The sequence below is a fragment of the Drosophila albomicans genome, chromosome 3 (genome assembly GCF_009650485.2).
Source record: "Drosophila albomicans strain 15112-1751.03 chromosome 3, ASM965048v2, whole genome shotgun sequence".
NCBI classification, from domain to species: Eukaryota; Metazoa; Arthropoda; class Insecta; order Diptera; family Drosophilidae; genus Drosophila; species Drosophila albomicans.
This window is the reverse complement of record NC_047629.2, coordinates 36,220,571-36,247,591: the sequence shown is the minus strand read 5'-3', so window position 1 is coordinate 36,247,591 and position 27,021 is coordinate 36,220,571. Positions and strand designations below refer to the sequence as shown.

Genomic DNA, 27,021 nt, shown 5'->3' with positions numbered 1-27,021 from the left:
TGTTTTATAATACTGAATACAATAGAAGTAATGACCATTGTGTTCTTCTTTTCGTTAAAATTTAATCTCTTTTAAATGTGAACGAATTTCTGAAAATACTATAATACTATAATATACAGAGTATCCAGATTAACATACCAAGCTGAAAAAAAACCTAAACTTAATGTCCTAATTTAACCACATTTATTATTTTTCATCCCTGATTATTCCTATTCGATTAGCACTAAATATATTCCTAATACTCTTACTACATTTCATGTCCACAAAATAATATTTCCATATAATTTTCAGTTTTTCATGTATTCCCTAAAATTTCTGTCAGTCACGTCAATCTAATCAAACAAAAAATAATTCAAATTCAAGTAAAAAAATCAATTTGAAACCTAAATAGAAATACATTTTATTCTACTATGGATAAACAGAAGCACACCTTTATAGATGCAAGAAATATCGGTGATATAGTTATAGAACAGTGCAGGGAAGAAGAGCCGATGGAACAGATCTCCAGTTCAAAGAAAGTTCAGCAAAAAGGCATTCTCTCAGAGGTAAAAGATAAAAATATTTGAAGTTATTCAAACTAAAATGTATTTACAGCGAGGTATTAGAAAAAGCACTTCTTGCCATAAACCAAAAATGACTGAGGTTATCGGGGATAGTCAGCAGAATATCTGCCGAAGAAGGGAAGAATTGGTACTGCAGACGATCAATGAATTCGCTGAACAGTTAAGATTAGATCCAAACTACGCTCAGACAAAAGGCTTGCTGATCGAGGTAAGTCTAAAATTCAATATTATTATTACAAGATATATGTTTTTAATCTTTCAGAAAGGCATACGAAAGTATAGTGAAAATCAAGAGGCGTTCATAAAAAGAGATTATATGCCTCCAGAAAAAATGGTAGAACATTCAGTAGAGAATTTCGCAAACCAATCGATTCCCATTTATAGATCGTCTGACATAAATAACTTGCGCATAGAGAAGGGCTTAAAATTAAGCTGGGAAAATAAAAAGAATACTTTAGAAAATGGCTCGTTTGATATGCCAAAGATTCTTAACTATATTCAACAATTTAACAAAGCTTTGGACAACAATTCCGGCAATATAAATTGGACGGATTTTCGCAAAAATCTGCTAAAAATACATCGTTACTATATGAAGCAGCATAGTTTTATCTGTTCTGATGAAGAAGAATATGCAGTAGATGATGTAGGAGAGAATTCATTGAATAAATTCATTGGACAAAATTCCAAAACTCTAAAGAACAATGAATGCTGCAAGATGAATAGTTTAGATTTGAAAATACAAGAATTCTACAAGAAATACAATCGAACGCTAATCAATAGGGAGAAGACCTTTAAAGAGATGATGACACTCCAATCAATGCATAAACAAATCGGACAGAGACTCTCTCAAATCGAGATGGAAATTCACGCGTCTCGCTCTCAACTCCTGAAACGAGGTGTGCACAATAAATGAGCTAAAATTGTAGGCTTCTTCGCTCTTCTCTCTTCGTCTCGTCGCTGTTCCAAAATGAAATCTTCAAGTTGGTAATTTTACTTGGTCGAAGGACCACAATTACTGTGATTGTTGCCCTGCTACCTCGTTATGATATCGAATACTTTTTGCATACGGCAAACTCGGAAATTGAGAAAGCCATAAAGGTGTGGCCAAGTCAAAATTTGTGTGTCTGTCTCTTCGTCTGTCAACTGATGGCCGATAAACGTTATTTAATAAATTCTCAAGTATTTCAAATTATGTGGTAAATGCTTTGCGATTTCTTCTGAAGATGGGAGTTGAGGCTTTGAATGGGATATTAATGGAGCACTACAAAAAAGAAAAGTATTTTTTAATGATTCTTCAAATAGTATGGGATTGGATCGTAATGAAAGTTTCTGTAGCAGAAGAGAATTTTCTGTAATTTCTTAGTTTTGGAAAACATGTATATAATTCCTTATAATTCTTTTCTTTATAAGTAATGAAATGTAAATCAAAATATGAATTTATACTTTAAATGAATAAGAGTGAATGTACTATAAAGTAGAACAGTAGTAGTAGTAGTAGTAATTTTTAAATATTTCTTAAAAATTTATTCATTTTGGTATTAAGGATTTCTTAAATAGAATTTGTTGATTTTTGGATTGGATCCTAAGTATTTATCAGAAAGGATATTATTTAATTAGATGTATTAATATTATGGTTTTCTTTAAAATACCAAAAAGAGAAGCATAAATATTATTACAATAAATAAATGAATGCAAAATTTATGTACTATTCAGCAGAAGAGTAATTTTTAAATAATTTGTAAAAATGCATTCATGATGGGATTGGATGGTAAGTGAATATTACATTTTTATTTTACGTATAATTTTAATGATTTCAAAAATAAATATGATTAAAAACAATAGTGTCTGAGCAAAAAATTGGAATAGATTTTGTGCTCATGGAAGATTTCTCTGATTTTTATATAATATTTGCAAATTTATAATAGTTATAGATATCTTTTATTTTTCTAGTTGACAATTATTTTCTTAGTAGTCTATATGTTTAAACTCAGAAATTATTTTTAAGTACACAATAGTTAAAAATATATTTATTTTTTTAAATTTAGTAGTCCATTTTTAGTCTCTGCAGTTATTTGAATTTTTACCGTACCCTTTTTTTTTGTCCCATGTGAAATTTGTCAAAATTTTGTAATGCAAAACCGCCTTCGCAATGTCTTCGCGATACACGCCCAACTTCGTGCGTGAACTGTTACCGAGTGCCTACTGTACCGAGCGAAATCCGCTGCAGCAACCCGTGAGGCGCAAGTTAATTCTGTTGCAGGAGTGTCCAAAGGTGCACAAGGATGCTTCACAAACAAAGCAGCGGAGCATCGAGCATTATCGCAGGTATTTTAAGGGAAGTGCATCGCAATTCACCTTTGGCAGCGCGATGCGAGACACGAATCTGGCTGAATCCGCCAGCTGGGTTGCCCATCTGGAGTCGGAGACTCAGCCGGAACCTGGAGGGAGTCATCAGACAGTTGAGAGCGGAGAGCAAGTGGTATAATTATGATGTGGAGATCAGTGAGCATCTCTGGTCCCTTTGGGGTGGCCTTCACCCGAGTGCCAACTGCTTTGAGGCACAGTCGAGGGGTCGTCAGACTTTGGCTTGTTGTGTGGTCGCTTGTTGTGCAGCGAGCGCGTTTCGTGACCTCAAGGATTGGACACCCAAGTTACTCGATGCCATTGTGCTCAATGGGGATAAATACTACAGAGAGAGTCTTAAGCAGCGCAGATTTAATGGCTCATATTTGAAGTTGTCTGATCTCTCGCTGGACTGCGAGTTCCTGGACATTCGTTTCATGGTTCATGGTCAGCTAGACTGCTTTGGACAGCTGTACAATTCACCAAGTGCTCGGAATATGGGACTCTTTGAGTCCCTCAACTATTTCTTCACACGTTTCCAGCTCGGCATCCTCGAGTGTCAGCAGCATTATCTCGCCTTTGGCTATAGTGCTAATGATGGAGCATACTTTCTCTACGACTGTGCTTGGGATGCTCCTCTCTTTCCTAGTAACATGGGCGCCTCTTATGTGCTGCGTGCTAAGCATCTCTTCCTGCTTCTCTATTGCATCATTGTCACTCTGAATGTGCGCAAGTTGGACGTTAATTTCCAGCTCTTTAGCGTCGACATCAATCGTATCTCAGGATCGCGTTCAAGGCAGGATCAACTAAAAGATAAACAGCAACATGCTTCAATGTCTTTGGTGTTCAACGAAAAATAAATTACGGGACTAAAAACTAAATAATATATAAATAATATAGATTTAAATTAAAAATATTGATTGTGGTTGAGATCATACAAAAAAAAGTCTTGGTGTATAATAAAAAAATTTAAAAAAAAAGTTGGTTAATTGGGATAATTGACTTTATTAAAGTCGAGATTATTGTAAACTATTACTAAATACCTAAACGAAAGGCATCTTTAGGCTTGAGGCTAGAATGAGGATTTAAGAATATTATAGAAATAAATTCTTAGGAATGTGCATTGACAGTTTGGATTATGGGATGTATTGGAAGACAAGTCATGTTCCATAATAGGAAAATATAGAAAAGATTTATTTATCGTGTTTCATATGGCATATTGAATAATGAAGAAAATTTATAAAGGTTAATATAAAGTTTAAGGTTAAGTCAAGATGTACTGTAAAGAAATATAGACAAAAAATAATAATAAATTGAGCTTTTCTAACTTTTCAAGTCGCAAGAAAATTGTTTAATATGATCCGCTGTACTTGAGTTGTAAATATGTGTCGGAGTCTGTTCTACCGAAGTCTGTTTATTCATTATCGCGAAGCGAGTTTCGATGCTCTCACAGGCGATTCTACGAGCACACTGCCCGCTCGATCCTTTTACTGTCTACGCCATAGCCATCGAACCACACTCGGCGACAGCGTCTCAACGCTGTCGCCCCGCAATAACTGTACTTGGCAAAGCGACAAAATGCGGACAACCGACAAAGCGCAATTGAAGAATGATGCAATCTAACATGCACACTCTTAATTACGCAGTGACAATGTGCCGAAACGCACAAGCAACTACGCATTGCCAAAATGCCAAAGTGCACCTACAACTACGCAGCAATGTGCCGAGACGCACGCACAGCTGCGCAGTGACGTCAGTGTGTCGAATCTGCATTACTTACTCTCCGACATATGTTAAGCTCTCAATTCCCAAGTTAATCAAAATTATTCCTCTTCATGCAAGTCAAATATTTAGCTATTTCTTTTTTCACAAAGCTCTTAACAGTAACTTGTACTTTTGTTATTCTTCAAGTGCATTTTAAGAGGAAATGCAGCTGAGTAAAGTGAAAATCCCTAGGCTCCAAAGGGGACAAACCCTCTAGGGAAGCTGAGGAGTAGCAAAGCCAATAAAGAAAGGGCCAACCAGAGATGAAGTTACCAAGCAGTTAAATCGCTTGGCCGCATCAAAGATGAAAGCAACAAGGAAACAAAAAGATAGAAAAAGCTTTTTCATTCATATCTGATTCCTTAAGGCGCGTTTACGCTAAACCGAGATAATCGTAGCAAAAGGAAAAACGAAACAGAACAGAACAGAACAAAGTAACGCCCTTAGATAGTAATCCAGAAATAGCCGCCATTCAGCTGTTTTGTCTGAACCATTCAAGAAATCTCTTGCGAAGCGGAGAGGAAAACCAGTTTCATTTCAAAAACCAAAACAAAGTTATACAAAAAAAGTGATTTTCTTTTATTTTCGAATGAGAAAACAAAAAGAAACAAAACCCGTCTACTACGTGGATATGCAAAAATACTACACGGAAACTCTGTGAATTAAGCTGCGAGTGCTGACCAAAAAAGAAAAATAAAATTAAAAGAACTACTCTTAAAAGCAAATTGCAACAAAGAACAAAATAAACTGAAATAAGGTGAAATACAATAAAACTGCATTCCAAAAACTCAGTCAAATATGAAAAAGAGGCAAAAAGGCTCAAGACAAACTTCTAAAAAATGGAGAAAAAGGCAAAGTCGGCTGTGCTCGACTTTAAGATACCCGTTACAGAGCTCTTATGAATTCCTGAAAGATTGAATACTTTGCCAAAGCTTCGAAGTGTCTGAGTTCTAGGTATTTAATCAGACGGTCAGACAGATGTGAGCTTTAAATTGCCAGTTAGCACTAAGCTATAATACCCCTTTATCTGATGGGTTTGGTGGGAATACAAAAATACCGAGAGGGCACAAACAACAAAATCAAAAAGAAATCCGGTTTCATTTTCAACCAGAACGAGAGTTGTGAGTTTTTGGAAGGTTGCGACGTGCGACGCGCGCTCGTTTTTTAATTCTCTGCTCTGCGCTTGCCCATAAAAGCGAGCCCACAGCATAGATGCAGAAATTAACCGACTGCGAAGCTGGCCAAAACGAGGGCGGCGGCGTCGGCGGTGGCGGTGGCTGAGTTGTTTTGAAGTGCTCTTATGAAGAGGGCTAACCAAATCCGAAGTTGGGCCAAAAAGTGCAAAACGCAGCAAAACTCTCTGATAAATTGCAGGAGACGAACTTGAAATTTAGATTTCGAGAGCAGCCGCAGAATGCCGTCGCAGCTGACGACGACGTCGCCGTCGACGTCTACGACGCGGCGGCAGAAGCGCAGCGACTGCACGCGAGCGAACCAGTTGGAGAGCGCTTTACGAGTGCAGCTGGGGGACGTTTGCTCGTGTGTGTGTGTGTAAATGGGAGAGCGAGCGCAAAAGAGTCAATTCGTTTGGAGCAGCGGCTGCTGCGTCAGTGGAGTTTCTTTTTTGCACACACACTCACATGCATACTGACAAATATTATTGCAGTTTTTATTGCTGTCGGTGTAAAGGGTTGAGTAAATCTGTCTGCGTCTGTGTGTATCTAGTTGCATTTGTAGTAGTTGTAATGCCAGCTCGTATTTGTCACTGTATGCGTGTGTGTTGAGCAGTAGCGTTTTATTGATTTCTTGTGTGGGCAACCAAAAGAAGAAAACAAAAAATGAAACGCCGCATGCGATTTAGTTTTTGGCAATGATAAAAAGTGGGCTAGAGCGAGATGAAGAGTGTACAGTGCGGTGCAGTGCATTGCACTGTAAGAACTTAATACCATAAAATAAGTTATAAGTTGGAAGTTTGCAAATTTGCACTGCGAAAACTTTACAAAATGCAAAACTTGCCAGCATAATTTGACCGTTCGTTTAGTCTATTTTTATCGCCAGTACTCAGACCACTCTCTCCTTCTCTCTCACAGTCTCTCTGTGGCGGCGGACAGCTGCCAAAAGTACAATCCAAATATTCTTTTGACTTGCACACCCGCTGCCCACAATCTTCGTCTCGCTCTGGCGCACGCACAGTGCAATTGCAGTAGTTGTACACACACACATACATATAACTGGGTCCAGCTAAAGTTTTGTGTCAAACTTTTATTAAAGAGCAGGCGAAAAAAAGAGAGCGTCGCCAACAGTTCGCACCTTAAGTCATGTCAATTGAACTTTCCAATGAGGCAGAAAAGTGTAAGAGATAAAAACTTAGTTACACTTTGTGCGCCACCTTTGCCCCACAATCCACTCAACATCCACCACGTTCCACCTACTCGCTGAGGCATTTTAACTGACCAACTAAACGAAACGGACGAAGCCGCAGCCAAAAGCCAATAAATAGCCCAGCAACCAAATGCAAAAATAAAAAACAACAATTCAAAGATGCACAGCAAACGAAGTTCGAGGTCATTGCATCGCCAACATACACAAACAAACATACAAACACATACACTCCACTACAAATAAATAAAACAACAAATGAAATGCGCTCTTCGCCTCGCTCGCTCTTATGTCTCGTCTGCTGAAGGTAGCGGTGGACTGCATTGGTTGCCAGGGGGAAGGAAGTGTGCAGTGTGGGAAGCTAAAAAAGTTCAAGTCAAAATTGCAAATAAAATAAATGGAAATGACTAAAAAAGTGAAATCCACAAAAAACGAGCAAAGCAACAACAATAACAACACCACACAGCAACAACGACGACAACGGCAACGACTAACTGCAGTTGGCAGAGCTTTTGTTGTTGCAATGCTTGGGCAGCCGCCTGTGGGGGAGTTGGCAACGCGGCGTCTGCCGTTTGGCACAAAAGCAATAAAAATGCCTGGAAAAAAACTACTATAGTATGTGTGTGTATGGTGAGTGAGTGACATACAAAACAAGTAAGAATGTAGCTAATAGAACAGAGCGAAATGGCAATACCCTGTTCGCTAATTTGGAGTTATTTTAGTCAGATACATAAATTATTTACTTATTTCTATTTTTTGTAATTTAGAAGAGGGCAATATTAAATTTGTTATATAAGTAGTCTAATTTCTTGCATTATTAATATGTAGAAGAAGAGTTATTTTGAATTAAGCTACCCTCACTTTGTTTTTAAATTACAGGGTATTAAAAGGCGCAGCAGCAAAAAAAAAAATGACAACAGCACAAAAAGAAGATTGATGATCACGCTCAAGGATATTTCGTTTTACTCTGCTTCTTGCGCTTTGCATTTACAAACACAACTAAGCAGCAGCAACAACTACAGCAAAAAAAGAGAAAAAAACATGAGCAAAGCGACAGCTAAAAGCTTTTATTAGGGATTTGTGCATTGAGAGGCCAAAGAGAGCAAAGCTTGATTGAAAGTTTAATGCGCTGCAAAGTAAAGCAGCCAAAGCAAATCAAAAATGGCAACAGCAAAATATAGTTACTCGTCTTAAGTTCTTAAAGCTCTCTAAGAGCAACTGCCGAAGCCAAAGAGACTTACGATTAGTTGATTAGATTAATATCCGGTTGAGTACAGTAAGAATATTTCGTATACGCCACTTGTGATTCAGATGAAATTTTGAAATAATCTCAAATTTAAATTAAAGACTATGTATATAATATGATAGAATGTATTTCTTGTTTAATATTAAACAACAACTTATTACTATGTGTATTGTATTAATATAAGTTACACATTGTTTTCAAACTGGGTGTTTTTATTATTAGTATTATGGGATAGTATAAAAATTGAAAATTAGGATCCTAATCATAGTAAAGGTACACATTTTAATATTAATCAATGTATAGTGAAGCTTTTCGATACTAAGTCGTTATCAACATTATTTTAATAGTGTTCCATTTGTCATGGTTAAGAAAAGACTAGTTTTTAGTCTTAGACCTTCTTCTATCTTCAAAAATTGTACCCAACTTTACCTGTAGCTTAGGAATACGGTATTTCCTTGCTTGTTCGTTAGGTGCCACAAAGTTCAACTACTAAAAAAAAACAGCCTTAATTTAAGCCGTAACAAGGCTTGACTATCATCATTGCATGGATCTACTGCTCGTATCTGAGTTGCCCCAGTCCCAAGGACTGTTTACAGACTCTTCAACATTTTCACACACACAAACACACACACAGCTGTTTTTAAGTGTGCAATATAGAGATAGATTTTAATGACTAAGCGTCGCCTTCACAGCTACTGCTTAACGACCAGAGGCTGGTCACATGTTCCCCCTCTCGCTCTTCCCCATTCTGTAAGTTGATTGTTTTTAACGAGCGCAGACGTTAGGCCTGCCTAAATTGCCCCTTGCCGGCCTCCATCCTCTCTTACAAGTCATGCTCTCCCACTTCTCTTCTTTTTCTACACGAGGTGCCGTACCAAAGGAAAAAAAAAGTTTAATACGTTGTCTGCGTAGGCGTAAATGCTGAAGCTAGTCTCCATCTCTTTATCTGGCTCCGTCTCCGTCTCCTTCTCTCTCTCTCTCTTTCTCTCTCTCTTGTTTTCATTGGCAACTGGTCAATTCACAGTCGCAACTTCGAAGTTCGAACTGCCAACTGACTGACTCACTTAATGACCGTTCGGCGAAGCGTGCCCCGAAACGGCAGCAATTCCTCTTAGCTGCCTTCCTCTCTTCCTCTCTGGCTCTCCTTCCTTCCCATTCCACTCCATTGCCCCTCAGCCACTTGAGGTTTAATGACGCATGGTTGCGAATTTTGCATTCAGTTCGTGTTTAGTTTTGTGGTTTTGCCTTTTGCCCGGCTGCTTCCAACTGCAGACAAAAGCACAGGCAACAGAAAAAAAAAAAATAAACCAAGCCCCTTTCCTTCCAAGCCGAGCCCGCCTTCCACAATCCAAACACAAACTCCAGTGAGTTCTGTTTTTATTTTTTTGCATACCCTATCGTAGAAGTAATGGAAAGTGTTGATGATTAGCGCATGAAAAATATCTATCAAATTTGAATCTGTTGTTGACGATTGATGTTAATAATTTCAAAGTATATAATGTAATAACAATTTAATAGATCTTAGATAATTAGATTATTTAAGAAAACAATTTATAAAAGAAACTTTTCCTTAGGATTGGTTTCATTTAAAAAGGAATTATGATTTTTATTTAAAAAATTTCAGTTATTTTTTTAATTTTCTTTAAAAACAGAAATTTCTTGATTGCTTAGCTATTCTTTAATCTTACGTATCAAAAGTACACATTGTTATATTATACTTTTGCTATGTAAAATAGTGATTTTTTTTAATTTTTATTAATGTTTATATTTATATTTATTTCATGTATTTTTAATTCTATACTTTAATTTTTGTTTTAATACTAAAATTGTTTTTACAATTTAATTTTTACTTAAGAAATGTAATGTTTAGATTCTCTAGAATAAAAATTGTCCTTTCATTAATTTATTGCGAATTCTTTTGAATAACACCTGCTAACAGAGTATCTATAAGTCGTATAAAAAATAGCCAAGTAAGCAGTTTTAGTCATGCCTTTCAGACTTGGGATTCTTTTTATGAGTTTGCGCTCGTATTGTTTTCATTTTGATGAATGCATAAAAAAGCGCAAGTGATTTCCAAGTGGGCCACAAAAGCGACTACGACGTGACCAGGAAGAGGGGGTGGCTCAGAGGAAGGAAGGGGGTGAAGGATAGCGGAGAGTCAGAGTCAGAGTCTTCTATGAGTCGCACTACTGCCTTGATAATTGTGAGCCAAAAGTCTTTGCACATTGTTGCATGCTAAGTGGCATCGAAGGTGCTTCCCCTCGCCCCCCGCTTGCTCCACTCTTTTCACACTCTGGCCAGACAGAGACGCCACTTTATTGCTTGCCAGGGAACAGTCTCTAATATGTGTGGATATGGGTCGTCATCATCGTCATCGTCATCGTCGTCGTTGTTGTTGTCGTCGATGTTGTCGCTGTATTTGTTGTTGGCGGCGACAAAGTCAACGAGTTGGCAGCGTCAGCGTCATTTACATCTCGCTGCGTTTGTGTGTGTGAGTATCATTGTGTGTGTGTGTGTGCTTGCCTTTATGTTTGTCTTATTTCTTGGCATTTCTGTTTTGTTGCGCACATTCCTGTTGCCATTTTCTAAACGAAGCAAACCAAACCTCACCACACCCCACAACCCTCTGTCGAACTCCACCCAACCCTGGCCCTGCCTCAATGTCAAAGCGCAGCAGTCGCATCTTTATGCCACGGTCAAGGGCAACGTCACATTGCTGTCGCGTGGAAACATAAACAAGGCAAATGGAGAGAGAACAAGTGGAGAAAACAAGCGGAAGGGAAGCTAACTTTCAGTATAGATATAGTGTTCAACTTTAAAGAGTTACACACGTGTCCCAGAATTTCCAAGCTTAACTTTTTCTACAAATTCTAATAAAGATATCTAGTCCTAATACAAACTCAAAATCAACCCACATTTTTCCCTGATTTCCAAGCTTAATAGTCTCGAAATAAATTATGAAATTTACCAGAGGCTTAATGTCTTTTATAAAGGTTTCCGTTTTCTAATAGCCTCAAAATAAATTATTCATTTTACCAGAGAAGAATCGTTTTCAATATGAATCATATATATAACTTTTATAAAGGTTTCCGTTTTCTTACCACACAAATATAGAAATATGAAATAAAATAAAAATTTAGGTGTTAATCATTAAAATTTAAAGAAATGATACGCAAAATTAAAAAATTAATAACTGATACTATACATATTTCATAGAAATATCAGTTTTCTTAACGTATTAAAATATTATACATAATGTATATAAAGGTTTCCGTTTGCTTATTAATATTTAAAATTTAAAGAAATGACAGGCAACATTTTATAAAAGTATCATTTAATAATTTTTATAGGGAGACTTTATTTTATAGAGATCTCAGTTTTCTTAACGTATTGAATATAATATATAAAATAATTAGACGTTACAAACTTATCAAAACAAACTTATCAGTTTTCTTGAAGTATTAAAATATTATACATTATGTAATAAGATGATTCAAACAAAAACTTGTAAGGTAAGTAATCAGAAATAAATCCAAAATTAAATTAAAAAATATTAATTCCATTTCAAGAAAAAATTATCCATTAAAAAAATGATTTATTAACTGCAAATTTATTCGAATAGTTGTGGTTAATACGCCTAGCTGAACATCTATAAAATTGGACCCACTCTTAATGTTTAATGCACTTTAAACTTCAAGAAAAGGCCCAAGCTTAAAAACCTAGCTAATTACATTATCTATGGACTATAAATAAAACCTAACTGTACACTGCGTCTTCTCTAAACTCTGTTATGATATACACACTATGTTTGACGCATTTCGCTATCCTTAAGGAGCAGCAAGGACAATCGCTTCTTCCAGAGCCGAGCTTGCTTCGTTGACATCGTGATTGCAGCATTTGAACGCGATTTCAATTCGTTCATATTTTCACAGTAATTGCGATTTATCGATTGTTGCAGAGCTGTCATCTTTTCGTTGAAAATGCAAAACTGTTGCTTCAGAAATGCGGAACGTCTTTCGATTTGCTCTATAAATGCAGCCGTGGAATCGAGAGTTACGGTTGCATTCCTCGGATTGAAGTGAGCTCTGTAGAGCTCTGACCTTAGATGCCTCATCATTGAGCGAAGAAATTAAAATACGAATTTGATACAAAAAAGACCTAACAAATAATGTAGAACTACTGAGATTAATTCGTTACGGAACTGGAACTGTCACAAATATTAATATTGATTGCAGAGCAGATATAGAGAGAGTGAGAGAAGTTTGAAGGGGGCTTCAGCGAAATCTTTTGATAATTAAAATTAATTTTCGCTGTGAAGAAATAAAGTTAAAGAGCGGACCGCACATTGCAAACGCGACGAGGCTGTAGAAAATCGAGTTTTCCCAGTTCGGAATGATAAATGGCGTCTAGTTAGCGTAGCGCCAAAAGAGAAACAAGTTCAAGTATCGAATACTCCCCGCTGATAGCTGCTGCTTGGCCTAGCCTGGCCCTCTCTTGAGCTTGCTGTGTTGTATTTCAATTAGAGCAAAAAGTCGTCCTCAGCTGCAATTAGCAACAAAGTATCTGGCAATGTATGTTTTCGCTATTATCATTTAAATTTATGTTATGGTACTACATATATTTGTTACGTCCCACTTTGCACTGTCTCCCATTCGGTAGTCTACAGTGTTCCAGTCTCCAGCCAGCAGTCTACACTCTACAGTCTACAGTCTCCAGTCGCCTCTTCGTATGCCTTACGATTATGGCCAACGTTGGGTAATTTGTTAGCAGGCAGCGATGCAGTCTCCCAGATAAAAATGCAACCCGTCTTCAGCTTGCGGCTGAAATTCAATGAAAATTAACTAGGGACAAATTGTTGATCGTGCTATGTAAGAGAAGCATCTCTCCATTCTCCCGTCGACTGAAAGCCATTGTACGCTTTACTGCTGCTGCTCTGGGCTCCAAAAGTTTTTCCCTCTCTATGTCTCACGCTCTATCTCATACACTCCAAATGATAGGTCTACGCATGGATTATTTGTGCTAGCTTTGAGCAATAGTTGTAGTTTGCAAATAGCCTAGATAACTCTAGGTTCTATATTACGACGTCTACTATAATTTTGAATAACATTCTCCAACGTTTTTGGTTTACGGGTATCGCTTCTAATTGCATAGCGAGAAAGTCATTTTATACTTTAACTATGGATATTGAAAAGGCACTTGTCCAACACAGTTTTCACATTATTATCAGTATAAAACGATCGGAATATATTGCAGGTGCTTCGTGAAGATTTGTCTGCATTTTTTTTTAAGAATTCAAGAGAATCCATTTAAAATTGAAATTTTTATATTATTTTCGTTGTTTTCTATTTATAGAAATTCCAATTAAAGTCTTTAATCTTATATTTGGTTTCAAACCATGTTTTAAATTGCATGATTTCATCCATCCCATATTGTCTAGTGGTTAGGATACCCGGCTCTCACCCGGGAGGCCCGGGTTCAATTCCCGGTATGGGAAATCGTTAAGATTTGCTTTTTTTTAAATTTGATATATGGGAAATCGTTAAGATTAACTTTTTTTTAAATTTGATATACACATTTTAGTCATATTTTCTGTTTTTGCACTGCACAATCTTTATTATTAAAAAGTATTTCTAGCAAGTATAGTTAAGTTTTAGCTGTTCTTAGTTCAGTTATAAAATAAGTATTTATTTCTCCCAAGCTACTTTTTAAATTTTGCATATTTTCATTTAAAGTCCAGCCTATTGCCAGTTGCATCCACAGCCAGTTTTGCCAGTTTGCCAAACATATTTATTTTGCGAACCCTTCCCTTTTGTTTGTTGCTACCTCTTTGTTGTAGCTGTTGCTGGAGGCTGGCTCTTGCTCTTTTAATAAATGAAAATGTTTTTAATTAATATGCTTCAATATGTCGAGTGCCGCACTTTACTTTATGCAGCCACATTCAAGCCATCATCCCCCCCTAAAAGAACGCAGTCCAGATTCCACATGCAGTCCACCACAATTCCCCCCAAACATCGCCCACACAAGCTGACTGTTGCTGCTGTTGTTGTTGTTGCTGTTGTGGTTGAGCAGTTGAAATTTACATTGCATATGGCGGGTGCCTTGGTTTTTATTGTTTCACATTCATTCGTATAATTCCGTAGGCTAAATTTCAATATTTTATATATATTGTGCATACGTGAATACTGTACAAAATACAATAAGAATCGTTTGCTGAAGCATGCAACAAAATAAATACCCATTCTACTCTTGAAGCCCACACAACAGCAGCTCTCTTTGTCAATCTTGCTCTCTCGTTCTTTTATTCATAGCCCAAAGTCATGCTGTTGTTGTTGCTGCTTCTGTTTGCTGCTCGCTGTGGACAACGGCGACTTTTGTTTGTTCTGTTTTGTGTGCTTGTTTCTCAATTATTCAATGCATTGACTGTGCGAGCAAAAGAGCCCGCATAATCACGGAATATCTATTTATAGATATTTATTTTGCGTTTGCTTTTACTGTAAGTTTAGTTTTGTGCTTGCTGTTTTCAACCATCCCATATTGTCTAGTGGTTAGGATACCCGGCTCTCACCCGGGAGGCCCGGGTTCAATTCCCGGTATGGGAAATCGAACTGAGGTTTATTTTTTTTAGTTTTTAGATATATTTTTAAGTTTTATTTTTAGATTAAGATATTGCTGATATAAAAATAGAAGAATTTATCGGAAAAGTATTACTTTTAAGTTTTTGTTCTCCTAATTTTAGTAATATCCTTTATTTAATTAGTTTTAAATTCTGTTGTAGTTTTAGTGATTAACATCTATCCCATATTGTCTAGTGGTTAGGATACCCGGCTCTCACCCGGGAGGCCCGGGTTCAATTCCCGGTATGGGAAACCGATTTGAGGTTTTATTTTGTCAAGTTGCGTATAGTTCTTAAAGTTTCTGTCAAGATATGATAGATATGTATTGTTCGATTATAATATAATATATATTCACATTCCTGATAAAGATCAAATCTGGTCCGATACGTTGACAAATTTTGAAAAAATTTTATTTATTTCTCTTATTGCTTTTGTTGTAACTCCTTTTATAACTGTTTATAGCGAAGTATCTTAGTAATATGTGAATTATTGCTAGATGAATTAACTTATTGTATTATGTGAACTAACTGCTCACATATTTTGGATAATAGTAGAAAATTTTGCTTTACATTAAAAAAAAATTTCGCATCTAATCTTAAAATAATTCTAATTCTTATTTTAATAAAAGATAAATCTTTTGTGGAATTTGCTTTAAAATTTCGTAGAAGTTTCCGTTGAAGATAACTATCCCATATTGTCTAGTGGTTAGGATACCCGGCTCTCACCCGGGAGGCCCGGGTTCAATTCCCGGTATGGGAAAACAAGCCGATATTATTTGACAAGTTTCCTTTTTTTACAATCTTTTAAGAATGTGATTTCTGGATTCTAAATTATATACATATGTTTAAAGATGATTTTTGAATTGGTAATGTTGTAAAAATATTCATCTTGATTACAGTTTTATTCAATTTACAATAATACAATTAATTTATATTGGTGTTGTCTGCCTTTCTCCTGAGCAATATTTAAAATATTTTCACCCGCCATAAAGTATTGCCATTATCCACTTGTATCATAACAATGCATCAATGTCCATTTCGAATATTATACGAGAGAGGAGACTGTTTCCTCATTCAGTTATACGAATGTGCTTGCATACTCGAGTCTATGTGTGAGTCTACTGTATTTATTTGTGAACTGTATGAATGCTGCTGCATTGGGCTGTCAACTCTGGCTCTAGCTGATGAATGATATACCATTTTCAGCGAATGAGCAGCAACCAATGTGACAGACGAGGGGAGTGCGTCGTCTACCAGGCAACTGGTTCCGTTGACAGACAGACAGACGGACAGACAGACTATACATTTGATTTTTGATGGCTTTTGACCGGCGGAATGTCTCGAATGGCAACAGGAAATATGCTAAATGAGAGAAGCCCAGTTGCCACTCAAAATGCAATCATTTATCATTTGATAATCTAATGTTACTTAAGATTGAATGTGCACCCTTAAATCGGAATACTGAATGAATTATGTTCGCTGTGATTTCTGCACCCAACATATGCTCATTGAAATCTTTTCATTTCCGTCAGGAGATTTTTTGTTTTCCTCCCTTTTTGAATGCGTCGTTGCATTTGTGGCGAAACAAACCGCAAACTTCATTTATGAAATGCGCATTCATTTCGGAAACTCAACGCAACCCAAAACTCGTACCACTCAAAAATTTGCTAGGCAATTTTATTTAAAAATGCAAAAGGCTTTGTCGTTTGGCGCTGCATGGCGGATATTGCCTCTGACTCCTGACTATAACATGCATTAAAATTGGCAATCGTCCCTGTGCGGTTGAATTGCTGACAACATCGAACATGGCCAGTTCCACACCTGATGCATCCCCATCCTGGTCCATCTTGCCACCTTGCCACCATTTGCAGCAACGTCACCACCTGCAATTGACAAGCGGCGGCTCCCAGCTTCATTAGGTGAGCCAGCTGCCACTCCTGCCGCTGCTGCTGCTTCTGATTCTGCTGTTGCTGATGCTGCTGCTGCTGGACAAGGACATGCAAAAGGCGCCTCTTTCCTGCCCTTTGAACGCTGTAGCAGAAGGCCACTGCCTGCCATTACACTAGGGTTGAACGGGAAGCTGTGGTAAGTTTTTAAGCATAAAAAAGCAATACACTGAGAAAAAGCTGAATGAAGTTCAACATTATTTTAGCGCATCAAATAAATTTAATAAATCTGTTAGTGGTTTATTCATAAATTGAGAATTTACAATTTACATTATTATTTAAAATATTATTATTTACCTAATTTTTGTTGGATGAGATTCATTAAAATATCTAACAATTATCTGACATATTTACATAATTACATTTTTGTTCATTTTAAAAATAATTACTTTAAAGATTATCATTTAAAAATGCTTCATAATTATTTTTGTGTACATAGTCAGTTAACATTTTACTTATTTCGTAAATTGTTTCAGTTTAGATTATAATTCATTATAAAGAATTGTAATATTTACGAAATAAGTACATAAGTACATAAAAATAAATTTCCAACATTATTTAATAAAAATCTTAACCTGAAATATTTAAAAAATGAACAAAAATGTAATTTAGCAAATATAGTAAATAATTATTATAAATGTGCGTCATTTATCCTTATAATAATAGATCTAATACTACATTATACATATAGAGAGTTAAGTTAATGTTTTTCAAAAGAAGATTAATATAATAAAAATAATTTTTTAAATCTCTGATTCTCTTGAAGAAAATTTTGAATACTATTGACAAATTTCATATTCTCATTTTCAATGAATGTAAATACTTATGTTCCTCATCAAACTTTGGTGCCTTTTGAAAGCAGCTATATGTTAGAAGATTTCTCTGAGTGTAGTCCAACCCTTTTTTGGGCTGCATTCGGGTTTTTCGGCTGCGCCTTCAGTCTGTTGCATTTTTCGGGCATTGTGGCCGTATGTGGGCGTGGAAGGGGAGGGGGGCAGCTGTGGATGCTGTTGGTGCTGCTGTGGCTGCGGCTGCATCCTTGCATTCTGCTGCCTCCTTCCTGCCTTCCAGCCTTCCTCTGCCCGCTGTTCTTTACCGCCTGATTGTCCCCTTGCGACTCGGCTCGGGCGCATTTGCATTTTTTATATTTACAGTTTATATATAGTAAAGCATGTGTTGTGCCTCTCTCTGTCGCACTTGCCTGCCACCTGAGTGCAGCATGTGCTGGCTATTGTCATCTCTGTTTGGCAACATAAAAATCGATAGCAACAACAAATTTGAAATGCACTTCATGTTGCCATTGTTGATGCGTGTTTTTTCAGCTTGTATAATGCTACATATATTACTATATACTATACATACATATAGTTGAGTGATTCCTTGTGTGTGTGTGTGTATATATCCTGTTTACGCATGTGTATATAAGGCGCAGACCTTATCGCATATCGTGCAGGCCCAGTAGCATCCACCTTCATCCTTCGCTCTCATCAGGCTTAGCTCACAATATTGAAAGAGAATGCACTTGCATTTTAAGTGATTTAATTCAATCAGACCTTGTTCGCATCCATCCACATTCACACAAACAATTTACGGCCATGTTCATATATATTTTTGATGATAGATAAGTGTTAACGGATCTTGGGTTTGGGCTATGAACTGCAGAATGACAACGTGGCAACATCTATCCCATATTGTCTAGTGGTTAGGATACCCGGCTCTCACCCGGGAGGCCCGGGTTCAATTCCCGGTATGGGAAAACCGTTTCTAGGTTTATTTTTCCTAACCCCAAGCTTTTTTGTAATAAGTTAATTTTAGAACTCTCCACTTTTTTTGGAAAGCTTTCGATCTTTTATCAATTATTGTTGTTTCATTATATTTAAAGATACAATTGTATTAATTTTTATCAGTTTTATTTTTTAGATTTGGTAATCCATTCCTTTTTGGCATTCAATCTCCCATCTAGTGGTTAAAGACTTTTTAAAAGTTTTGTTCAGGATTCTAAAATTTGTAAGAGATCTTTCGATAAAATTTACAATTTTTTTTCAATATTTTCTGATTTTTTGAAAATATTTTAAATTATATTTATAGATGTGTACATACTATTATTTTTCAAAAAAATTTTTTTTTATCTTTTTCTTCAGATATATTTCATCTCCCATATTGTCTAGTGGTTAGGATACCCGGCTCTCACCCGGGAGGCCCGGGTTCAATTCCCGGTATGGGAAAACCGTTTCCAGGTTTTTTTTTCCTATTTTTTGCACTGTTCATAGTAAGTTATTTTTAGGATTCTCCACTTTTTTTTGGAGAAACTTTCGACCTATTTAATGATAAAATTATATATTATATATTTATATTATATATATATATATATATATATTATATATATATATATATATATATATATATATATATATATATATATATATATATATAATATAATATATAATATATAATTTTATCATTAAATAGGTCGAAAGTTTCTCCAAAAAAAGTGGAGAATCCTAAAAATAACTTACTACGAACAGTACTATATATATATATATATATATATATATATATATATATATATATATATATATATATATATATATATATATATATATATATATATTTGTCAGTTTTATTTATTAGATTTTGTAATCCATTTCTTTTTGGGATTTAATCTTTTTAAAAGTTTTGTTCAGGATTCTAAAATTTGTAAGAGATCTTTCGATAAAATTTACAATTTGTTTTCTGATTTTTTAAATATTTTTACATTACATTTTTCCAAATTTGTTTTTAATCAATTTTTTTTCTATATTTCATCTCCCATATTGTCTAGTGGTTAGGATACCCGGCTCTCACCCGGGAGGCCCGGGTTCAATTCCCGGTATGGGAAACCGTTACTAGGTTTATTTTTTTCCTATTGTATATCTCGCACTGTTACATTATAAGTTATTCTAAGGATTTTCAAATTTTTTTGGAAAACCGGTTTCTAGGTTTATTTCTTAACTGTTTTGTTGTTTTTAGGATTCTCCACTTTTTTACATTCTTTTAAGTTTGTTTTTATCAATTATTTTTCGCCATTTTTACATTAGGATAGCTATTCTCACCCGATTTTTTTTGGGAACTAATTTATTTTTTTTCATTGTATATCTCGCACTGTTATTTCATTTAAGTTTTTCAATTTTTCTAGTTTATTTCTTAACTGTTTTGTTGTTTTTAGGATTCTCCACTTTTTTAAAGCTTTCGATCTTTTATCAATTATTGTTGTTTCATTATAATTAAAGATACAATTATATTAATTTTTGTCAGTTTTATTTTTTAGATTTTGTAAGCCATTCCTTTTTGGGATTTAATCTCCCATCTAGTGGTTAAAAACTTTTTAAAAGTTATATTCAGGATTCTAAAATATGAAAGAGATCTTTCGATAAAATTTACGATTTGTTTTTCAATATTTTCTGATTTTTTAACATTGTATTTACTTTATATTTATAGATATTTCATTTTCGATATTTCATATCGATATTTCGATATTTCACCTCCCATATTGTCTAGTGGTTAGGATACCCGGCTCTCACCCGGGAGGCCCGGGTTCAATTCCCGGTATGGGAAAACCGAAAAACCAATGAGTTTGTTTTTTGGTCTTTCTATAAAAACTTTCTAAAAGTTTCAGGATTCTAATGCACAACTTTTTTTTCAGTAATATCCGATATTTAAAGAATTTTTACATTATGGGAAATCAAGTCTTTATTTGACATGTTCTCTTTTGCAACTTTGCACAACAGCATTTCTGATTTGTGAGATATCATATCATATACATACATATCATCTTTGATATTAAAATGAATGTGACTATAAAAGAGAATATTAATTTTGATTTTTGAAAAGTCTTATTCAATTTATAATAATTCAAGTGAAGTATTTACAAGATTTCACCAGTCATGAACCAATATTATTATCCAATTGCATCATTCACTTACATATGTAAATTTTGATTTTCCAAGTAATTTTAATGGCTCTATTGTATCTAAGGCCACCAATTTACTTTCTCATCTATAAATGTTTTCTTATTTTTATATCATTTTTTTTTTTGCTTTTTTCTATGGGAAGTTTTTGTTTCCTTTGATTTCATTCAGAGATCATAAAGGTCTATAATCGTATATAAAGCTTATGGAATGCAACTGCTATAATTCGTACCAACTGTTAGCATTAACAAAATTGCATTGATTGCATTTCATTTATTTATTAAAAGATTATTTTGAGTAATGTAAACACAATAATGTATGTAACACATAAATGTTTTAATTCTAAAATCTATTTATAGCTTTTAACGTTTGAGTATCTTTCTTTGTATTTGGTTTTGAATCGAGGTAAATGCCAATGGCGATCATCACTCCCATATTGTCTAGTGGTTAGGATACCCGGCTCTCACCCGGGAGGCCCGGGTTCAATTCCCGGTATGGGAACATTCAGTGAACTTTTTTTTATTTCATTAACTAACATTTTGAAATGCTGTGGACATTAGACAACATTATTTTTACTATTTCTGTTCATTATGTTCGAGTTAAATGAGAGGCAATGGCCAATTTCTGAGTTAAACTTCAGTCAGCAGGTAGTCAATTAGCTGAGTAATTGATTTAACTGTAATGCAGACCCATTGAAACCTGTCAGTGGCATCTGTGAGCTATTCAGTTGCCAATAATCCAATTACTGGGACCTCATATTATCCATTAGCTCTAGCTGCAGCCGAATTGAATGCACCATGTGCAAGTAGTCGTAAATTCGATTGGCTTCAGTTTTTGCTACAGTCTGATTGAGTTCAAGAGAAAGGAGAGCGGGAGGTCAGCTAGGTAGGAAGCTGCATTCTCTAGGTAGGCACTGGTGGCCAGTTCCTAACGAACCTATAATTGAATATAATATTCAATTATAGCTGAAAGGAGCACAAGAAATGCAAACAACACGCACAAAAATTGTCGAGCGTTGGGCAAATTAAATGAAAGCTATGCAAAAATAACTTTTCTTCTTCTCTTTCTCCTTTACGGTGTATTTGTTCAGGTTTTGGGTTGGGAAAATAAACCGCATTGCATAAACAGCCGCCCCATCAGAGAGTTCCTCCATGTATATACATTTATAGCAGATATATGTATATATTCTGAACTGACCGAGGGATTCTCCATCATCATTCATTTACTTGCATGCTGTATATAACGCACTTAAAGCCCATGGTCCATGTCCATGTTCATGTCCATTGAACACCGCACTCCAACCATGTGCGTCTGCCTCTGTTCCCTGCCTCCCCGTTTGATGCGTTTTATTGCACTGGACGACAATCTCTCTCTCTCTCTTGCTTTGTCTGTCCCGCTCTATCTGTGTATTCCATCTCTGTCAAACACCCCCGCAGCAACGCAGCATCGCAGCAAAAAATACAAATAGAATAAATAAATAAACCTAGGCTTGTATTAATGAAAAATTTCGTACATCGAATTCGCATCATTAAAAATAAACCCCACTCGACAGTCAAATGAAAAACAAAAAAAAAAACAAAGAACCAAAAAACAAAAAATAGATTGCAAAAGCCCGACAAAAAAATTCGCATATGTGAACGCGGGTCGCGAAAACTTTTTAAGGGTTGCAATTTTTTACCTCCAAATAAAAACATTCCAAAATTCTTTTTGTATGAAAATCAATTGGGTTTCATTTGCCTTTATTTTACTGATGATTTTTTCTCTGTGTAAATGGCAACAATGCAAATACATACATATGCAGGTATATAAGAGCTTGTATGGTGTTGTTGCTGTGTGCTGTGTTGTTGCATTTATTAACATTCTCCAAAAAAAGATAGGCGTTAAGCGCTGCACAGGGATATTATAGATATACAATATCTATAAGTAGGGTTAATATAGTAATTTCATAATTGGTATTTAATAGCATTTCCTTATAAATTCGGGATGAAATATCTATTTTTTAAAACCTTTTCTGTTTATTTTTGAAGGCAATAATTTTAAAAATGTTGCATAGCAAATATTTATATATAGCTCTGATATAATCTCTAAGACCAATAAAAAAAACGAAGAATTATAAAATAGATCTACATTTACTTAAAACAGAATATTCATAAATTTATAAATATAGGTTTAATAAGTTCCATTTCTTTTTTTGTTGGAAACAATTTTTAAGAAATGTAGAAAAGTAATTATAAGTATATAAAAGGATTATATAATTCATTTTCTATATAAAATTGCTTTATACATATGTTATTTTCAAATCTGTATCATTAGAAAAATTAAAAAAAAGTTGAAAAAAATTCTTGTCAGAAGTGGGATTCGAACCCACGCCTACAGAGTAGACTGCGACCTGAACGCAGCGCCTTAGACCACTCGGCCATCCTGACATGTGAATGCATATTAGATAAAGACTGTACAAAGAAAAAAGATAAAAGAAAGAGAGAAAAGTAAAAAAGATAATGATTAGGTAGAACAAAATTAATTGAATTAAATTACATATTGTCGATCGTATGCTAATTGAGGATCAGTTTAATTTACATTGAATTACTTTACACTCTTGCAATAATTTTCTATTATACTCTGCGCGCATTTCTCAGCCATGAATCCCCATGATAGGCAATTTATGCTACACCCTTTGCCAGCGATATTTACATATGTATATGCATGTTGCATGTTGCATGTGTCTGTATGCACATGCAGTGCTTGTTTAACAACAGTCCAGCATATGCGACATGCACAAAAGTGTAAAAAAAAATTGTTTCACATGCGCAAATTTGTTGGGTGGCTGCATGTTGCAGCAGTAGCTTGCTGCAACAACGGTGGCATCAATCGGGGGCATGGTTAATCAGCAGCGGCTTTGAGTTCAGAGAAGCGACGGGGTCGTAAAATATGTAAAGAATGAGCGTAGCAACGAATTTTGTATGGGCTACAAGAGGTTTGATTAAAATTAATCAGAGAAAGAAATGTTGAAAATAGATTAATCTCAAACTTAGCAATAAGTAAAGTAAAAAACTACTAACAAATGTATAGTCCCAAGAAATAACATTAAACTTTCGTTCTAAGAAAAGTATAAAAATTCTAAAATAATGCAGTAGTATTTAAAATGTACAGACTCAAGAAATGTCAATAAGATATAAAATGATGAAATGAAAGGGAAATATTTATAAAATTAGGTGTCATTATCTTAATTTTAAGAAATTTACAGAGTCAAAATGAGATAGATATTTTGCAGTTTTTATACTATACAAAATACTATAACAAATAAATAATACTAAAACCCCAAATCTCTATCGGTATTAATATGCCTCAATTTGTAGAGCAACAGCGCTTGCTAAAAATTAAGCAAAAATGCGAAAAATGGCAAAATAAAAACGATGACCAAAAATGTATTTTAATGTCAACCCATATACATACATATATATTCATGTAGGACTTATATGCCTGGTCTTATATACCATGTATAATTGCAGCTGATGTTACGTCAATATATTGTACATGGTCTTTTGGGCTTTCAGTTTTATTTTTTTGGGGTATTTGGGAGCTGAAAATTTGTGCGTATCCCAAACCAACGAAGAGTTCAGCGTAGACTGCAAAAAACTGTACTTATTAGGGGTTAATTTGGCTTTAAACGTGTTGGGAGCATCGGGGATTAACAATTGAACCCACGTTGTAATGAAACACATAAATAATTGCATAGAATTATCTTGATCAGGCTACAACTATGTATATTAGAGATTGTAAACAATGGCAAATGTTGGTAGCCAATCGTTTGACATTTTCCAATTTTTCCAATGTGCAATTAGCCAATGAAAGTCGTCTTTTATATTACGATAATATTATATTAGTATTCACGATTCATGTAATGTCGCCATGTTTGTCGTCCATGCATCGTTAATTAAAAATAATTACAATTTTTACAATGATTGGATAAAAACAATGAATTATATACATGTGATACGTTTTTTATATCATTTGTTTTTTGGTTTAATACAATTGACAATAATTTACATTATTTTATGCGCATTACTCACACTTTGCTCTCAGTCTCCATGGCTATTTAATTATACATTATGCAATTAAAACTCAGACACGTATGTGAAAATTTATGTTGTTGCTATTGAAGGCAATTTATATAAATTATATAGAGTCCTTTTAGTTATCAATTATGCGCAAGGAAGGGTGCTTTATAACTATCCATGACATATTGCTTATAATACGAAAGTTTATACCCTTTAAAAAACGAAGAAAAACTAGACAAACTCACTTTTAAACAAAATATTATTAATCCTTGTTAAAATTCTATGACTTATAAAAAAACAAACAAATAAGAGACTTATATTTATGTTTAGATTATATTTTTAATGAATCTTAGTAAGGATAAGTATAATTTCAAAATTGAGAAAATCAACGGAACTATATTACTAATATTTAGTATATACTTTATACCAAAAACAAAAAAGTAATATTTTATTAAATTTTCGAATATTTCTGAAACGAAAATAAGTAAATAATAAAATTCTTAATCTATTTAATTACTAATTACTAATTTTTAGTATGTACTTTATACCAAAAACCTAATTTTGGATATTTAATTCGATGAATATTTCTAAAAAGCAACATTTTATTAAATATTAAAATATTTCTTGAACAAAAAAAAAGTAAAAAAATAAAATTCTAAAATTATACTGAAGTTCGGTATTTACTTTATACCAAAAACCCAAGTCTGGATATTAAATTCAATAAATATTACTAAAAAGTAACATTTTATTAAATTTTAGAATATTTCTTAAACAAAAAAAATTTTTTAAAAATAAAATTCTAAAATTATATTAAAGATTAGTATAAAGTATTTACTTTATACCAAAAACCTAAGTATGGATATTAAATTCGATGCATATTTCTAAAAAGTAACAATTTATTAAATTTAAGAATATTTCTGAAACAAAATTGAATTCTTAAACCATATAATACGATTCTCTAAAGAATTATTGAAATGAAAAACGAGTCTAAAATGCACACCTCAAAAATCTTCCGCTCTAAATCGTATAATTTATTCTTAATTTGAGATTTAAACGAAAAAAATACTTGATCCTGTTTATGCATGGTATTTTTGAAGTACGTATCGCGAAAAAAATGCACTTTGCATAATAATACTCCCAATGCAATGGCATTCAAAAATGCTGTATATTTAGTATACTGTATATACTACTTTATATGGAAATTCAGTGGAATGGCATACGCAAAATGACAATAAAATCGAATAAAAAACGCAGCCACAAAGTGAAAGAGGAGCCAAAGGATGAGGATGAGGAAGAGGACGGCGATGATGATGACGGAGGATACACAAAAAATAAATAAATAAATAATTTACAATAAAAGCACAATAACAACAAAAATGTCATTGCGTGCGTGCGGTTGGCCCGCCCACAAAAAGGCGTTCTGATGCTGATGCGGATTCTGATGCTGTGTTGCTGTGTGTTGCACGTTGGGGTGGCAGCTCAGTGTGGGTTGCAATTTGGTTGGTTGTCACGGCGTTTGGGGCATGCAACAACAACAATAAACAGTAGCAAAGGCGAAAAAAATATAATAATAAATTGTATTATAATTTCTTTTTTACGCAAGGCTCAGATGAAATATGCGATGTTAAGCGAGCTATGCTTTGAAATCATTTACAATACAACGAGCTCTGTTTAATACTAAAGAAATATGAATCGGAGAGACATAGTAGAGTAATCCAAAGGTAAGTTGAAGTTAGTTTCTATCTTTTAATTTATTAATAATACTTTTTTTTATATTTTATTAAATTCAGAATAGTCCAGTATTAAATAATAAATGTTTTATAGTATAAAGAGTATTGTTGTAGTATTCGACTTTACATTTTATCTATATTATATCCTATATTGAGTTTTGATAATGGTGTTATCTATAATATTTTCTGTATTTGGTATTTATTAAGAATTTTAATTTTTTATTTTACGGATTGTATCTATAACATATTCTATATTGAGTGTGTTTTTTATATAGAATTTTGTATATTTTGATGATGTTATTATTATTATTGTTATTGTTTTTGAAAATTATTAATAATCTTTGTGATTTTATTATAAAAAAAAAAAATCGCTAGATATGCTAATAAAATACTTTCATTTGAGATGGGCTAAAAAATATAATTATTTATTTA

At 34.3% G+C, this 27,021-nt stretch overlaps 2 protein-coding genes and 10 non-coding genes across 15 annotated transcripts; 11 read left to right on the top strand and 1 right to left on the bottom strand.

Moving 5' to 3' along the window:
- Positions 1 to 301: 301 nt before the first annotated feature.
- LOC117571300 (uncharacterized) lies at positions 302 to 1,755 on the top strand. 4 transcript variants are annotated; one of them, XM_052005866.1, is made up of 4 exons: positions 302 to 545; positions 595 to 771; positions 830 to 897; positions 948 to 1,020. In XM_052005866.1, the coding sequence occupies exons 1-3, from the start codon at positions 411 to 413 to the stop codon at positions 866 to 868; spliced, it is 351 nt and encodes a 116-aa protein (XP_051861826.1). In that variant the 5' UTR covers positions 302 to 410; the 3' UTR covers positions 869 to 897; positions 948 to 1,020. The 4 variants fall into 4 exon arrangements, with proteins under 4 accessions (XP_051861826.1, XP_051861825.1, XP_034109261.1 ...); XM_052005865.1 differs by having other exon boundaries at positions 826 to 897; positions 948 to 977; XM_034253370.2 differs by having other exon boundaries at positions 826 to 1,755.
- Positions 1,756 to 2,558: 803 nt separating this feature from the next.
- Positions 2,559 to 3,807, top strand: LOC117568206 (uncharacterized). Its single transcript, XM_034248676.2, has one exon. It carries the CDS (start codon positions 2,846 to 2,848, stop codon positions 3,764 to 3,766), a length of 921 nt encoding a protein of 306 aa, XP_034104567.1. The 5' UTR covers positions 2,559 to 2,845; the 3' UTR covers positions 3,767 to 3,807.
- A 9,910-nt stretch (positions 3,808 to 13,717) lies between these two features.
- Positions 13,718 to 13,789, top strand: Trnae-cuc (transfer RNA glutamic acid (anticodon CUC)). Its single transcript has one exon. It is a non-coding gene; the product is annotated as a tRNA-Glu (tRNA).
- Positions 13,790 to 14,822: 1,033 nt separating this feature from the next.
- Positions 14,823 to 14,894, top strand: Trnae-cuc (transfer RNA glutamic acid (anticodon CUC)). The gene has a single exon. It is a non-coding gene; the product is annotated as a tRNA-Glu (tRNA).
- Positions 14,895 to 15,089: 195 nt separating this feature from the next.
- Trnae-cuc (transfer RNA glutamic acid (anticodon CUC)) lies at positions 15,090 to 15,161 on the top strand. Its single transcript has one exon. It is a non-coding gene; the product is annotated as a tRNA-Glu (tRNA).
- A 435-nt stretch (positions 15,162 to 15,596) lies between these two features.
- Trnae-cuc (transfer RNA glutamic acid (anticodon CUC)) lies at positions 15,597 to 15,668 on the top strand. The gene has a single exon. It is a non-coding gene; the product is annotated as a tRNA-Glu (tRNA).
- A 2,870-nt stretch (positions 15,669 to 18,538) lies between these two features.
- On the top strand, positions 18,539 to 18,610 carry Trnae-cuc (transfer RNA glutamic acid (anticodon CUC)). The gene has a single exon. It is a non-coding gene; the product is annotated as a tRNA-Glu (tRNA).
- Positions 18,611 to 19,007: 397 nt separating this feature from the next.
- On the top strand, positions 19,008 to 19,079 carry Trnae-cuc (transfer RNA glutamic acid (anticodon CUC)). The gene has a single exon. It is a non-coding gene; the product is annotated as a tRNA-Glu (tRNA).
- Positions 19,080 to 19,660: 581 nt separating this feature from the next.
- Trnae-cuc (transfer RNA glutamic acid (anticodon CUC)) lies at positions 19,661 to 19,732 on the top strand. Its single transcript has one exon. It is a non-coding gene; the product is annotated as a tRNA-Glu (tRNA).
- A 644-nt stretch (positions 19,733 to 20,376) lies between these two features.
- On the top strand, positions 20,377 to 20,448 carry Trnae-cuc (transfer RNA glutamic acid (anticodon CUC)). The gene has a single exon. It is a non-coding gene; the product is annotated as a tRNA-Glu (tRNA).
- A 782-nt stretch (positions 20,449 to 21,230) lies between these two features.
- On the top strand, positions 21,231 to 21,302 carry Trnae-cuc (transfer RNA glutamic acid (anticodon CUC)). Its single transcript has one exon. It is a non-coding gene; the product is annotated as a tRNA-Glu (tRNA).
- A 1,842-nt stretch (positions 21,303 to 23,144) lies between these two features.
- Positions 23,145 to 23,227, bottom strand: Trnal-cag (transfer RNA leucine (anticodon CAG)). The gene has a single exon. It is a non-coding gene; the product is annotated as a tRNA-Leu (tRNA).
- Between the last annotated feature and the right edge of the window lie 3,794 nt (positions 23,228 to 27,021).

What these genes read in the sequence shown, in the direction of transcription:
- LOC117568206 (XM_034248676.2), top strand. Translation starts at nt 2,846, where the DNA reads ATGCTTCACAAACAAAGCAGCGGAGCATCGAGCATTATCGCAGGTATT.
- LOC117571300 (XM_034253370.2), top strand. Translation starts at nt 411, where the DNA reads ATGGATAAACAGAAGCACACCTTTATAGATGCAAGAAATATCGGTGAT. An exon ending in AAAAAGGCATTCTCTCAGAG is followed by an intron (nt 546 to 594) that starts GTAAAAGATAAA and finishes ATGTATTTACAG; the next exon opens with CGAGGTATTAGAAAAAGCAC. An exon ending in CAAAAGGCTTGCTGATCGAG is followed by an intron (nt 772 to 825) that starts GTAAGTCTAAAA and finishes TTAATCTTTCAG; the next exon opens with AAAGGCATACGAAAGTATAG.